Genomic DNA, 14,797 nt, shown 5'->3' on the forward strand with positions numbered 1-14,797 from the left:
AAACGTCAAAATGATGATCAATCCCGACTTCCCAGAGCTACGGGTGAAGAACAACAGCAGATCCTCTCTGAAACAAAGAATTACTGAAACACTTCATTAAGCTCATATTTTATTTTTCTATTGATTGGCTGAATGATCCTATACTTTCTAAGATATTGATATATTGATTAGATATATAGAGATGTTTAGATGATTTGTTTCCCTTTTCTAAACTAAACTAACTAAACCACACGACGGACCTGATGACCTGTTTAACTACTTTTACTGTATCTCTGTGTTTTTACGTCGTCAGTGAGACACTTCCTCGTATTCCTGTCATGTCCTGATTTGAATGTTTGAATGATAAACACACCTGAGTTTAATTACCTGCCCCCCCCCTCAGTCTACAGCTGCTACTACAAGAGTTTTAGGCCTTAAGGAAAGCATGAGAAAGAAGATATCTGTCTGGTCCAAACTTCTTTAGAGGGGTTAGATTCATAGAGATCATCATCAGCACCTTGAGCCTTGAAGGTGTTCAGGTCGTGTCTGAATGTGTGTGTTGGTTCTCGTTGCTGCAGGACGCTCAGGTAGCCGAGTTCCTGCACCTCCGCCTTCTCCGCCTCCCTCTTCCAAACTGTGACCATCACCTGGACACACAGGTGACAATAAAGCCCTCAGACCGGCAGGAGTCTGGATATTAACTTTCTGGATCTCTCACATCGACACTAAAATGATCCCAATAACCCAAAGTTGATCCTGACCTTCACTTTCAGGGTGCTGACGGGGAGTTTGTCCAGAGAGACGGTGAGGGGGAAGATCACTTCATCCGTCAAAACCACCGGCTCGTCCAGAGGAGACTGACACGGAGAAACAGATGAAGAGAAATCACCAATGACTGAAGGGCAGCTGTGACCTCACAAAGCCTCCAACAAGTTTAGCCTTTATAAATACACAGAAATACACTGAGGGACAAGTCGGGGGGGTCACCACAGTTGGCAGCATCCAGTAGTGGAGAAGAACAATGAACAGAATCAAAGAACTGAGAAAATCCTAAATGTTAACGTCATGGTGGCTCTGGAAGGAAAAGTCGTGGCCGCCGTGACTTCACCTGTTGGTTTGTTGGTTTTGAAGCCTCCAGTTTGGCCTCATGGGCGTCGCCATCTTGGCTTTTTGGAGCCAGAACTATTTTCCTCTAAATGGACCATCACTGACTAAATGAACTGAAGAAGACAGTAAACTAGAGACTGAGAGCAGAAACTGTTCACTGAGCTGATAAATCAGGAGAGAAGTCGCCTCATTTCCTCATTGACTTCCATCCAATCAGACTTCCTGTTTGGAGCCAGTGGAGTCGCCCCCTGCTGGACACTAGAGAGGAAGCAGGTTTAAGGCTCTTCAGCATCGGCTTCACTGTTCAGACCCAGAGGACACCGACACTCTTTATAGACTGATACCGACCAATCAGAGGACACCGACACTTCTTTTATAGAGTCGATGGCTGATTAAAGAGTTTTCAAATCAAACGGACTTGATAAGTTTGGAGGCAAATGATTCTGTTCGAGCCGAATCACCAAAGCACATTGAAATGGAAATTTGGTGCCAATCAATGAAGTAGAGATAGAATGAGTTGATATTTCTGTCTGTAACCGATATTGGAGCTTTTCTTTGGACATGCAGCCGTCCTCTGTGGCTCATCTACCTGAACCGGCGCCCTGCGGAACTCCCTCGCCGCCGTCCCCGATGAGTTGTGGATGAGCAGCGGTTTGCAGTCCCTGAAGCTCCGGCACCGGGAGTCCACCCTGCTGCCGAGCGCCGCGATGGCCGCCTCTGCAGCCGCGATGTAGTCCTCCTCGCCGTCCTCGTTGGCCTCGTCCCCGCTGCTCTGGTAGTCGTGGTGATGCTGGTGGTGGTTGCCTCGGTGGCGGCTGCTCTCACCTGGACTCACGCTGGCCACGGCGCACAGAGAGCCGGCCAGCTCCCTCCACGCTCGGCTGCTGGCCGACTCTGTCCCGAAGCCCGCTGCGACGCCATCGACGCCCGCTGCTGGAAAAACGACGAGCAGACATTTAAATTCATGTTTGAATCTCCAAAGGCTAAAATCACAGACTGATCTATTGATTACTGCGGCATCCTGTGGCCTGGTGTTCTCTGGGGCTTAAGTGTTTTAGACCTGGTTTGGTCCAGTGTTTTAACCCTGGTTTGGTCCAGTGTTTTAACCCTGGTTTGGTCCAGTGTTTTAACCCTGGTTTGGCCCAGTGTTTTAACCCTGCTTTGGTCCAGTGTTTTAACCCTGCTTTGGTCCAGTGTTTTAGCCCTGGTTTGGTCCAGTGTTTTAACCCTGGTTTGGCCCAGTGTTTTAGCCCTGGTTTGGTCCAGTGTTTTAACCCTGGTTTAGTCCAGTGTTTCAGCCCTGGTTTGGTCCAGTGTTTCAACCCTGGTTTGGCCCAGTGTTTTAACCCTGGTTTGGTCCAGTGTTTTAACCCTGGTTTGGTCCAGTGTTTCAGCCCTGGTTTGGTCCAGTGTTTCAGCCCTGGTTTGGTCCAGTGTTTTAACCCTGGTTTGGTCCAGTGTTTCAGCCCTGGTTTGGTCCAGTGTTTCAACCCTGGTTTGGCCCAGTGTTTTAGCCCTGGTTTGGTCCAGTGTTTTAGCCCTGGTTTGGTCCAGTGTTTTAGCCCTGGTTTGGTCCAGTGTTTTAACCCTGGTTTGGTCCAGTGTTTTAACCCTGGTTTGGTCCAGTGTTTCAGCCCTGGTTTGGTCCAGTGTTTTAACCCTGGTTTGGTCCAGTGTTTTAACCCTGGTTTGGTCCAGCGTTTCAACCCTGGTTTGGTCCAGCGTTTTAACCCTGGTTTGGTCCAGTGTTTTAACCCTGGTTTGGTCCAGTGTTTTAGCCCTGGTTTGGTCCAGCGTTTCAGCCCTGGTTTGGTCCAGCGTTTCAGCCCTGGTTTGGTCCAGCGTTTCAACCCTGGTTTGGTCCAGCGTTTTAACCCTGGTTTGGTCCAGTGTTTTAACCCTGGTTTGGTCCAGTGTTTCAGCCCTGGTTTGGTCCAGTGTTTCAACCCTGGTTTGGCCCAGTGTTTTAGCCCTGGTTTGGTCCAGTGTTTTAGCCCTGGTTTGGTCCAGTGTTTTAACCCTGGTTTGGTCCAGTGTTTTAACCCTGGTTTGGTCCAGTGTTTCAGCCCTGGTTTGGTCCAGTGTTTTAACCCTGGTTTGGTCCAGTGTTTTAACCCTGGTTTGGTCCAGCGTTTCAACCCTGGTTTGGTCCAGCGTTTTAACCCTGGTTTGGTCCAGTGTTTTAACCCTGGTTTGGTCCAGTGTTTTAGCCCTGGTTTGGTCCAGCGTTTCAGCCCTGGTTTGGTCCAGCGTTTCAGCCCTGGTTTGGTCCAGCGTTTCAACCCTGGTTTGGTCCAGCGTTTTAACCCTGGTTTGGTCCAGTGTTTTAACCCTGGTTTGGTCCAGTGTTTTAGCCCTGGTTTGGCCCAGTGTTTTAGCACTGGTTTGGTCCAGTGTTTTCTATATATATTAATATAACCGTATCAATATAACGTATCAATATAACCCCCAGTGATTTTGATCGATCTGATCTCTTGATTTCAGCTTATTGAGGAAAACCTAATGATAACATGGAGATTTTAAGGGGGGGGGCATCCTGCGGCCCCCCCATGAAGATATCAGGAGATCAGGAGTATTGATCAGTAGTGATGCTGCAGCTCTATTGATCCCAGCAGTGATTGGATGGATGCTTATAACACAGAATCGATCCCTTTCTATCTCCCTCCCCTCCTCCCTTTCATCCACAGCCTCCTCCCCCCCTCCTCCCCTCCTTACCGGGGCCGGGCTCGGTCGGCGTCGCCCCGCCGTCCCTGCAGCGCAGCACCAGGAGGAAGCGGACGGTCTCCCCCAGGTAGAGGTGGCTCCGGCGGGGCAGGCTGCGGTAGCGGGCCGGGTCCGACAGGTCGGTGATGGGCACCGCCGGGAAATACATGAAGTACTCACACTGCGACTCCATCATCTGCACCATGGCGACCACCGGAGGCTGAGGGGGGGTGGGGGGGCAGGACCGGAGCCAGGGCAACACACGCTTCCTGTCCACACTGTCAGAATAAAAGCACGGACACTGTCCACGCTGTCAGAATAAAAGCACGGACACTGTCTGGGGTTACGCTGAACAAAGAGCTGGTCCATTGCGCCCCGTAGTGGCCAAACTAAAGAATGATATAATAATAATAATAATAATAATAATAGTATAAATAAAAATGTATTTGCTGATTAAAATCAGTGTCTCTCCTCACCTTATTAATTAATTATAGTCTAGTAATTCATCTATTTCACTAATTACCTGATGAATGATAGCAGCAGCTGTTATTGTCAGTGTTGGCGGTTGTTGGGTCGGCTGACGTCAGCGTCGCCGTGGAGACGGAGGGAGATGGAGCCCTGTGATTGGCTGGAATATGTCACGTGAGTTCTATCCGTCATATTTCTACGATTTTACCTCACCGCCGCCATTTTGTTGTTTTTTTAGTTTATAGTTCGTAAAGTTAGTGAAGTTTTTCTCCCGTCAGGTCACGTGAAGAGGAAACATGTAGCTAGTATGTTAGCTAGCTAGCTGTAAGTCAACACTAGCCAAACATTTAGCTAACACTTACGTTCACTTCTTCTGAACTCGTTGTAAAAGCGATGTGTTGTGTAATTCAACGTGCTGAAACCAGATGTTTGGGCTCCAGAACATGTTGAACCAAAACAGGGTTAAACCGTAACCTTGATCCTCCACAGTCAGATGTTTTTATGGCCTTTGGAGAACTACAAGTGAGGGTTAATTTGGACAAAAAACACCACTTCAAATATTTACAGTTGAGAAGCTTTGTCAATACTAATCAAGGTGGTCTTAACAAGGTTCCCCACACACAACTGGAAAAACTGTTTGTAAAGAATGTGTTAAGGAAGGGTATTATCTCAGACTTTTACAATCTGTTGGTATGTAACACATCAGAAAATTCAACAAAGGAATTAATTTCTTGGAACGAAGACCTATCTGCCAACATCAGTGGACAGGATTGTTTTCTATGTTTGTGTAAAACATGTGACACTGAACTGCTTCGAAAGAACGAGTATAATTGGAAAAATTTTATCACTTTGAAAGAAAAAAACTCATAATAAAATGTTTATGGGGAAAAAAACAGGGTTAAACCATCACAATATCCAGTCCTTTACTTTAATATAAAGATAAAAAGGCAGTAAAACAACATAGAGAAGAAGCACGAAGCATATTAAACATATCCACATAGAGTCCGACTGATGTAGAACAGGATTAGTACATTAGACTGCAGCAAAATAACACAGGATCACAGATCAGTCGATCCCAAATGTACAGTCATTTAGGGCAAACATCTCCTGAGGAGCAGAGTTAACAGTTTTATGTTTATTTGAGTTCAGTACTTTTTTAGATTCAGTATATTTTAATCCCCCCCCCCCCCCCCCCCCTAGTGGGGGGGGGGGGGATTAAAAAAAAGTATTTGAAGAAGGCTTTGCAGGGTTTAGGAAACTCATCAAATCAAGGTGAATTAATAATAAACTACAAACTCAAAAGTTTAAAACCTTTAAGAGACTTTATTTTTATTCGTCTGTCCTCAGATCACGTCACAGCACAGTCATGTCGGAAAGGATTTTAAACATTTTGATTAGTTTGATCCAGATGTTTGCAAAAAAAATTCATATTTGCATTCAAATTCTACATTTTTACACATCACACACACACACACACACACACACACACTCACACACACACACACACACACACACACATTTTGCACGTTAACCTTGTGCTCTGCAGTTTTGTTCATAACACTGGAGTGAGACAGTTTGCTCTTAACAAACACATTAACACACTCGTTGGCTCCTCTTCAGCGGCTCAGACGTAAATACTAATGATGACTGACAGTTTTAAACGTGTTGCCCACAGAAACATGAACAGCATCACTAACGCTGACTTCAGCGACACTAACTAAAATATCTGACTAAACATGAAACCTTTCAGAAGCTTTGCAAAGGTTCAAAGATACACTTTATTGATCCCACAGTGGGGAAGTTCACTGTTATTGCAGCGCAAAGGACATAAAGACATAAAGCACAGAGTTAAAGAAAGAGAATATATACAGAAAAACCTTGTATACACTAAAAGAAACATTATTATTATTATATATATATAATATATATTATTATTATTGCACAGTTTTTTCTTTTCAGTAACATCAGTAAAGCATCAGTCGTGCTATGTTAAAGGTTCAATCTGTGGCAGAGCTCTTTACTAGTTCTAGTTATTACAGTTCTAGTTACAGTTGAATGTGGAGAATAGCTTCTGGAAATGATAAAAACCAGTTGTTCTTCCTGTATTAATGGTGCACTTCATTCTTTACTAATATCATTTAAGTCATGAAGGAACAAAATGTTTCCATCCTGTTATGAATAATATGAAGAGATGTGAACGCTGATTTTTGTTTCGGCTGGGGGAGAAACTGAGCTCCTCCACTGACAGCAGAGGTTACACATGAGAGCGGGTCTGATGGTCTGGTCTCTGAATCCGTAGATGAGAGAGCTCAGACATCTGGGGAGGATGATGACAGACACATAAAGAACAATCTGGACGCGCACAAGGACGATCCTGTCCAGGACCTGTGAGATGGCTATGAGCAGTGGGTTGTGCACGGTGGAGGACAGGCTGAGGCTCAGCTGCACCAGGTGCAGCAGCAGCGTGTTACGAGCCTTACGGGCCGAAGCTCTGTCTGTGGAGGCCGACCTGGCCGCCGCCGTCACGCCAACATAGGAACAGCTGACGGCCACGCCGGCCGAGACAAACACAAAGTAAGTGTAGGCTTTGTCGTGAAGATCAGATGCCGGATAGAGGAAAATGTCGTCTTTGCCGCAGAAGTCAGTCATCTGCAGGCTCTGGGGGTCTTTAAAAGAAAAGTTTGACATCAGAACAACTTGAACGAGGACTTTCAGTGAGTTGGAGGCCCAGAGCACAGCGACGGCCACGCTTGTGTTTCTGATGGTGACGACGGCAGCGTGCCTCAGCGGGTAGCACACAGCTACATACCTCTCCAGAGACATCACCACCAACGTGAGGGGGGAGACCAGAGTATTGAGATCGGCGAGCATGGTGAGGAGACCACACACCGGATACATCAGCATTATCCTACAAGCAGACAGTAAATACAGTAACTGACTCTGAATCAGCAGCACAGTGTCTGCTAACAGGAGGTTAAACAGCAGAACGTAACGGGACGTCTCACGGAACACCACTTTGCTCCTCAGGGTGAACAGCATGGTGACGTTAATGAAGAGGAACACACAGCAGGGCAGCGTGGTCACAGAGGAGAACACCAGCCTCTCCACTAAGCTCTGGTACTGCAGCTCCACACTCACGTTGGTCTGGGACTCGTTTGACTTTGACATCTTAGAGACAATAGGATCCCGTCAGAAGCACCATGAATCTTTGTGAGCGTGTGCTCGTGGAGCAGCAGGCTGTGAGCTGGAGCTGCCTCAGTGCCTTCACAGGTATATCAGCCCGGCCCTCACACCCACACCATGTGACGCTAGCGTGGTGATGTCATTCTAGTACCATTATCTTCCTTTTCCCTGTCGCTGCCCTCAGTGATTACCAAGAGAACACACGGGTGGTGTTTTTATGCCGACAGTGCAGGTTCTCTTTCTGTACGTTGTTATGAAGTGAACTTGTGTCCACCTGCACTGAAGCATGAACAGTGTTTAGCAGCCAAACGTCAAAGTGACCCCCCCCCCCTCCTTTAGTGAGCCTGGTATCTCAGGATTAGGCCAAAATAATAGGATGAAATGATGACATTTTAGACCTGTGAGGTCAAAGGTCAACATCACTGTGGCATCATGATGTTGTGCAGAAGCATTAAAACACTGGTGTGTGTGTGTGTGTGTGTGTGTGTGTGTGTGTGTGTGTGTGTGTGTGTGTTCTTGTACCGTCCTACATAGTGAGGACCTGAACCTGATCTTCACCAGCAGAGTGAGGACATTTTTGGGAAGTGAGGACATCTTGGCCGGTCCTCACAACTTCAAATGGCTGTTTGAAGGTTAAGATTTGGTCTTAAGTTAAGGTTAGAATCAGGCTTAAGTTAAGGTTAGAGTCAGGCTTAAGTTAAGGTTAGGGTAAGTGTAAGGGAATGATTATGTTAATGAAGTGTCCTCACAAAGATAGAAGTACAAGGATGTGTGTGTGTGTGTGTGTGTGTGTGTGTGTGTGTGTGTGTGTGTGTGTGTGGATCTTCTGTGCTGCCGGGATGGAGACGTGTGTGGAGGATCGCCCATGTAGACGTGGGGGCTTCTCTGCAGACACTTATGAAGATGGTTTGATGGCCCAACTTAACCCAGCAAACAGCTGCAGACTAAAACTTTACATTTATGACTAAACCATCAAAGTGACCATAAGTGAGCACCAACAGAAGCTACTCACCTGGCCACACCTTCCAATCAGTGGCAGTCACCCTCACCTGGTTCCCCAGCTGCACTCGCTGCAGTAGACTGACCTACCTCAGTGCCAGACTGTCTTACCTTCGGCCTGCCTGTCTGCCTGCCCGTTGCCGACCCCGGTTCTGGATTTGATTACGAGCCTAGCCTGTCCCTCTCTGGGTCTGTTGCCTCCCATCTACCCGGCCAGCAGCCGGCCCTCTGCTCTTTCATCAGCTGTGCTGCTGTTGGGTCCTGAGAACCCCCCCCCCCCCGTTACAAGGCCGGCCTGAAGCCTCACCTAAACCGACCTGAGAGCTAAACTGATAAAAAGCTGTGAAAGACCCGAACAAGAAGAACAGAACCAGCAGCAGCAGGAATCTAAAGTGCCCCGCTCAGGTGCAGGCATCATCCTAGCTTTGACAAGCTTGGAGCACTTTTTTGCAGACATTTGCATTTCTATTTTTCAATGAACCAACTAAGACGGAGCAATAATTCTTTCTGCATATAAAACCTGAGGAGTCACACTTTCACATCAGAGCGCTGCTTCCTTCGGTATAAAGCTGGAATACATGTACAGTTTAGAGGGAGCGTCTGAAGAGCCTTTCTGGCCGAGGCGTTGTCTGTCGACGCCGACCTGGTGGCGAGCGCCACGCCGATGTAGGAGGCTACGATCGCTACACCCACCGACAGGAAGACAGCGCTGGCATACACCTCCTCGAAATCATGAAAGATCGGTGTGAAGAAAAAGATTTCTTTAGAGCACCGCTTAGCCATGTGCACGCTCAGGGGCACGTTCATGAACAGATATAACAGCATGCAAACTCTAATGAGGATGTGGATGAAGCTGAAGGCCCACACCAGAGTGATGGCCACGCCCGTGCTCCTGACGGTGAAGATGGCAGCATGCCTGAGGGGAAAACACACCGCCACATATCTCTCTATCGCCATCACAGCCAGGGTGAGGGGGGAGATTGTGGCGGTGAGAATGGAGATCAGGACGAGGACCCCACATGCATAATACGCCAGTTTTATCCACAAAGAAAACAGCAAGTACAGCAGAAGGTTCGACACCATGTGAACCGTGTGGGCGAAGAGCAGGTTGTACAGTAAGATGTAGCGGGACGTCTCACAAAACAGCCGCTTGTCCCTCAGCGTGAACAACAGGACGCTGTTGATGTAGAAGAAAGTGCAGCTTGACCCCACGGACACGATGCCAAACACAAATACATCGTGTGGAGAGTGATGCTGCTGACTAATGGAGACGTTCTGGGCTCTGGGCTGCAGCAAAGGTGATCATACAGAAAAGGAGAATATGCAGCAGGAACACGTGGACAAGCCTCCATGAACATTTTGATAGAAGCAGTTTTTACCTTTGGGAACCAGGTAAATCAAACTTTTTACAGCAATGCACTTTTCAGGTCAGCAGAGACCTTCACGACTACACACTCAACAAGAAGAACTGTGTTACTGGTTGTATAAACAGAAAAAGTCTCTCACTGGTCAGATCTCAGCTATGCTAGTTCATGCTAACAGGAGCTAACTTGACTCCGTTATCTTCCGTGCTAACTAACTAGAAGGCTAACGAGCTAGTTGGCTTTGCTCAAGTTTCTGGTCATGTGTGGGTGACGACGTTTCTGTTGGGTGCATGGAAATGCTAAAACGATCGATTTTCTTTCTTTAAAAGTACTCATCGTACATCATATAGGCCCTACAACAACACTGCTGGAGCCTCCTTCTTCCTCCTTCAGCAGCCCGACGGCCTCCAGCAGGGTCTGAGGTTACTCAGACACTAATGGCCTTCTGGCTACAGCTCCCAGCACCCCGTGGCCACTCAGGTCACATGCACCCACCCCCCTGCCCTTCTCTGCACCAGAGGGTTAGGGTCAGGGCTCCGTGTCCGGGGCCTCCACCAGGTGCTCCCACTTTACCTTCACCACATGTTTGGGCTGACCAGGTCTGTCCCACCAGGTGATGACCAGGTAGCAGCTGAGCGTCACAGACCTTCAGGCCTGAGGTGTCCTAACGAACCACCGTACGCTCGAACGTGGTTATGACCACACAGGCCCGTCCTCCCGGCCACCCTCCTCCAGGTTTCCCCAGTGTCACCCACTTTACCCCCCCGTTGGTGAAGTCCCCCAGCAGGTGGTGGCAGGTGGAAAGATGGAATCTGTGCCAAAGAAGGAAATCAAGGAGTGTTTTTTTTATTGAGTAGAGGAAGATGGAGTCGTGTTGGGGGCCTGTTGGGGGCCTGTTGAGGGACGGTATCAGATGTTAGAGACTGGCGTCCTGCTCTGTCTAGAGGTTTATTTTCTTTATGAAACTCTTAGCTGTGGTAGATTTTCTCATTTTCTCTGGATTAAAGGTAGATCAGATCCCCTGGATCCTGAGTTTCACTGTCAGAAATCTTTGTATCTGCTCTGAAATCAGATCAGATCAGATCTGATCAGATCAGATCAGATCAGATCAGCAGTCCAACCAATGTAATCCTGTGAGATGGTTTTGATCCACTGGCCCTTGATGGTCCAACAGTCCAGTCTACATGTGACTCTGCTTTAGAACAGCACTAGATGAAAGTCAGTAAGAGTTGGACTCCTGCTAACTTTTCCAGATAATCAGGGTTGTTATTGCTGTTGTAGAAACATTGTTTAAAGCTCAGAGGTGTCCCAGAGAGAACCCCCCCCCCCCCCAGACACACTCCCCTGATAACTCATTAAGTCACATTAAATATTCAAACCCTTACTTGTGCATGTTTTCAGTAAATATTGATATGATGAGCGTCTCCTGTGTGTTAATCAGTAATCTTAATGGGGGGGGGGGACAAACTTTAACACAGTAAACAGAGAAAACTTAAATCTACAATCTCCACATGTGAACTGGTGAATGAGTAAATGAGATTTGTCACCCACTTTGAGCTCACTTGCTCATCTAGAGAGTTTTTCCTGCAACGTGTGCGGTTCACATCAAAAATGATCTGAAAATGATCTGAAAATGATCTGCGGTGCTTCCTGTGTGATAAACATCAGATATTAGCTGTCGTGGTTCTGTGGCCTCAATCAAAGGTGCAGCTGTCTGTATGGGCAGAGTGGGCCAGGCAACAATACTAATATAATACTGATAATAATAATGATTTCAAAGCATTCAAGTCTTTTGATTTGTATCTTGAAATACTTAATACCCTTAATAGCCAAAGGCGGGGGCCTTTGGCTAAGTACTGAACCCCCCCCCTGCTGACCCAGTCTCCCGATAACTCATTTAGATGCATTAAATATTCAAACTCTTAGTCGTTAGTGTTTTCAGTAAATACCGACGTGAATGATTTATTATCCCTGTGGGTGTCGGGAGTCTTCATGGGGAGGGACGACGAGCTCCTCTGTGGAGACAAACTGTGGAAAAGTTCGGACAGAGTAAGACGAGGAAAGTTCTCCTCAGTCTGAACCAAAACCTTCGTCAGGTCAAAGTCATAGACATGAAGCTCGTTGTGACTGATCCTTCACCGTGTCAGAGCTCAGATCAGCTTCTCCTTCTGACGTGATTACAGACACAGCGGAGCTCCATTCAGTGAACCACCGACGCTCCTGACGTCTTCTCTCCCCACCAGCTCGTCCCTCCACAGGCCTCCTTGGTCCTGGTGTTGCCAAATATGAACCCAAAGGCTGACTGGTGTCCAGCCACTGTGACACCATGCAGAGGCTCTAGAGCAGGGGGGTCAAACTCATTTTAGTTCAACACAGCGTAATAACCTTTAAATAACGACAACTCCAAATGTTTCCCTTTGTTTTAGTGCAGAAAAAGTACAATGTTCACATTTATCTTTTTACTAAACATTATGAACAACCTGAAATTTGTCTTTTACACTTTGCAAAGTCGTCCCGCAGGCCGGCCTGGACCCTCTGGTGGGTTGGTTTTGGCCCGCGGGCCGTATGTTTGACACCCCTGCTCTACAATAGCTGTGTGCTTGTACCTGACAAGGTGTGTCAGTCTGACACCTTTCCAGAAGACCAGATCTGGTTCTTCTAGTTTGCTCTACGGAGCCCAGCACAGACGGCTGTCCGTGGAGATCCTGTCGTGTGTGTCATGATGGCCATGATCGATACAGACAATAATAGTAATAATGTCCACTGTGGAGGACGTCACATGAGCGGCATGCTGGGAAATGATGGGAGGGAGATTCAGCAGGACGTGATGGAGTCACGTGAGGTGGGTGTGAAGTCAGAGGTCATAAACAGCTGGTTATCCAGACAGATGCTGCAGACCGACTCTGCTGCAGCACAGGGAACCTGTATTCACCTGATTTTAGATGCTGCATGTTAACTCAACAGGTGTCTCTGAGGGAACACAAGCTGAGGACGTTCACTGTGTGTGTGTGTGTGTGTGTGTGTGTGTGTGTGTGTGTGTCAGTGGCATCAACAGGTCTTAACTGCTTCATGAAAGATGTTGCATGCAGATGTCTCTGTGTCCAACGTGAGTGTGGAGCTGCAGTACCAGAGCTTAGTGGAGAGGCTGGTGTTCTCCTCTGTGACCACGCTGCCCTGCTGTGTGTTCCTCTTCATTAACGTCACCATGCTGTTCACCCTGAGGAGCAAAGTGGTGTTCCGTGAGACGTCCCGTTACGTTCTGCTGTTTAACCTCCTGTTAGCAGACACTGTGCTGCTGATTCAGAGTCAGTTACTGTATTTACTGGCTGCTTGTAGGATAATGCTGATGTATCCGGTGTGTGGTCTCCTCACCATGCTCGCCGATCTCACAAACGAGGTCTCCCCCCTCACGCTGGTGGTGATGTCTCTGGAGAGGTATGTAGCTGTGTGCTACCCGCTGAGGCACGCTGCCGTCGTCACCATCAGAAACACAGCAGGAGCTATAATTCTGGTTTGGGCCTTCAGTTCACTAAACATCTTAACTCGAGTTCTTTTGCTTGTAGATTTTCCGTTTGAGGACCAGGAGAGTCTGCAGATGACAGACTTGTGCTCAGATATAGCCATGTTTCTGGGCCCAATGTCCCGTCATTATGACGAAGCCTACACTTGTTTCCTGTTTCTCTCAGCCGGCGTGGCCGTCGCCTCCTCCTATATTGGCGTCATCATAGCGGCCAGGTCGGCCTCCACAGACAGAGCATCGGTCCGTAAGGCTCGTAACACGCTGCTGCTGCACCTGGTGCAGCTGGGCCTCAGCCTGTCCTCCACCGTGTACAACCCACTGCTCATCGCTCTGTCCAGGACTGTGAGCAGGATCGTGTTTGTGCGCGTCCAGACCGTCCTTTATGTCTGTACCTTCATCTTCCCCAGATGTCTGAGCTCTCTCATCTATGGAATAAGAGACCAGACCATCAGACCCGCTCTCATGCACCGTCTCTGCTGTCAGGTCAGACCAAAGCCAAAGCAGAGAAGTCCGGCTGTGTTCAGGTTCTGGGGAGGCCGTCTGTGCAGGAAAGAAACTGAAAATGTAGAAACAAGTGTAATAACCAGTATTGCTCCTTGAAATCCTGAAAACCAACCGCAGGCGTTAGATTTGAAAAGATTATCAACATCTTTAGCTGCTTTTACTTCATTTTGTCCCAACTTGTCAGCATAACTGTAGCTGTTAACACGTGTGATGGTCACTGACGGACTGGGCCGACATCATCAGAGCTGCTTCTTCATTTTGATGAGGGTGTTTGTTTGTTGTGTAATAATAAAACCAGCTAAAATCATGTGGCTCACAGGCACAGTGGGTTATTAGAACTGAGTCATGTCTGAGCTCAGATAGCGTACTGACCTCTTCACACACCACATTAGCTGTTAGATATACCACATCTCTATTCAGTTCAGCTTCCTTCTTAACCCAGAAGAACCCTTTTCTCCTGTCAGTACAGTCATGGGGGATATAAAACAGACTAAATGGAGCACAAGGAACATTTCTGCACTTATTTCTAAGATCCTACCCCGACTGTCCAACACCTGAAATGTTAAATATGTCACATAAAACAGAGTCAGGACAGGTTAATCTAATTTAGGACAGGATGAGAGCTGTTAAACTGTCTGAAACTCACCTTTCAGTAATAGAAACAAGCTGTTTAAAACCAGCTGGTTGTGTCACAGGCTTGAATCAGACAGACTGGGTCACATGACTGCAGCAGGAGGTTCAGTGGTTACAGGATAAAGCTGTAAAGGGACATTTCCAGGATATTCTAAAGGCCTGTGTCACCCGTGGGCTCTTATGGGTTAAATGGTTTTTTGGCTCTTTAATATTGTGTATCTGCCAATTTGTGTCCGATCTGAATCTTGAAATAAAAGCTATTTTCGTTGATATCGCCTCAGTTCAGACTCTCATCAAGAACATCTATTTATTATTTTTATGTGTGTGTGTGTGTGTG

At 47.3% G+C, this 14,797-nt stretch overlaps 4 protein-coding genes across 4 annotated transcripts in view; 1 reads left to right on the forward strand and 3 right to left on the reverse strand.

Annotated features, from left to right (window-relative positions):
* Window positions 1-3,994, reverse strand: part of LOC139212794 (trafficking protein particle complex subunit 14-like) — a 9,387-nt gene extending 5,393 nt beyond the window's left edge. Inside the window, exons 1-4 of the mRNA XM_070843327.1 lie at window positions 3,841-3,994; window positions 1,676-2,019; window positions 741-836; window positions 497-626 (exon numbers count right to left, since the gene is read on the reverse strand). Coding sequence (XP_070699428.1) covers window positions 497-626; window positions 741-836; window positions 1,676-2,019; window positions 3,841-3,994 — 724 coding nt within the window. The remainder of the gene's footprint in view (window positions 1-496; window positions 627-740; window positions 837-1,675; window positions 2,020-3,840) is intronic.
* A 2,435-nt stretch (window positions 3,995-6,429) lies between these two features.
* LOC139213434 (odorant receptor 131-2-like) lies at window positions 6,430-7,425 on the reverse strand. Its single transcript, XM_070844124.1, has one exon. The coding sequence runs from the start codon at window positions 7,423-7,425 to the stop codon at window positions 6,430-6,432; it is 996 nt and encodes a 331-aa protein (XP_070700225.1).
* A 1,542-nt stretch (window positions 7,426-8,967) lies between these two features.
* Window positions 8,968-10,149, reverse strand: LOC139213435 (odorant receptor 131-2-like). Its single transcript, XM_070844125.1, has 2 exons — window positions 10,145-10,149; window positions 8,968-9,640 (listed from the first exon to the last, which is right to left on the reverse strand). Exons 1-2 carry the CDS (start codon window positions 10,147-10,149, stop codon window positions 8,968-8,970), a joined length of 678 nt encoding a protein of 225 aa, XP_070700226.1.
* A 2,730-nt stretch (window positions 10,150-12,879) lies between these two features.
* LOC139213437 (odorant receptor 131-2-like) lies at window positions 12,880-13,923 on the forward strand. The gene has a single exon (XM_070844128.1). It carries the CDS (start codon window positions 12,880-12,882, stop codon window positions 13,921-13,923), a length of 1,044 nt encoding a protein of 347 aa, XP_070700229.1.
* Window positions 13,924-14,797: the final 874 nt, after the last annotated feature.

This window comes from Pempheris klunzingeri, chromosome 14 (genome assembly GCF_042242105.1).
Source record: "Pempheris klunzingeri isolate RE-2024b chromosome 14, fPemKlu1.hap1, whole genome shotgun sequence".
NCBI lineage: Eukaryota > Metazoa > Chordata > Actinopteri > Acropomatiformes > Pempheridae > Pempheris > Pempheris klunzingeri.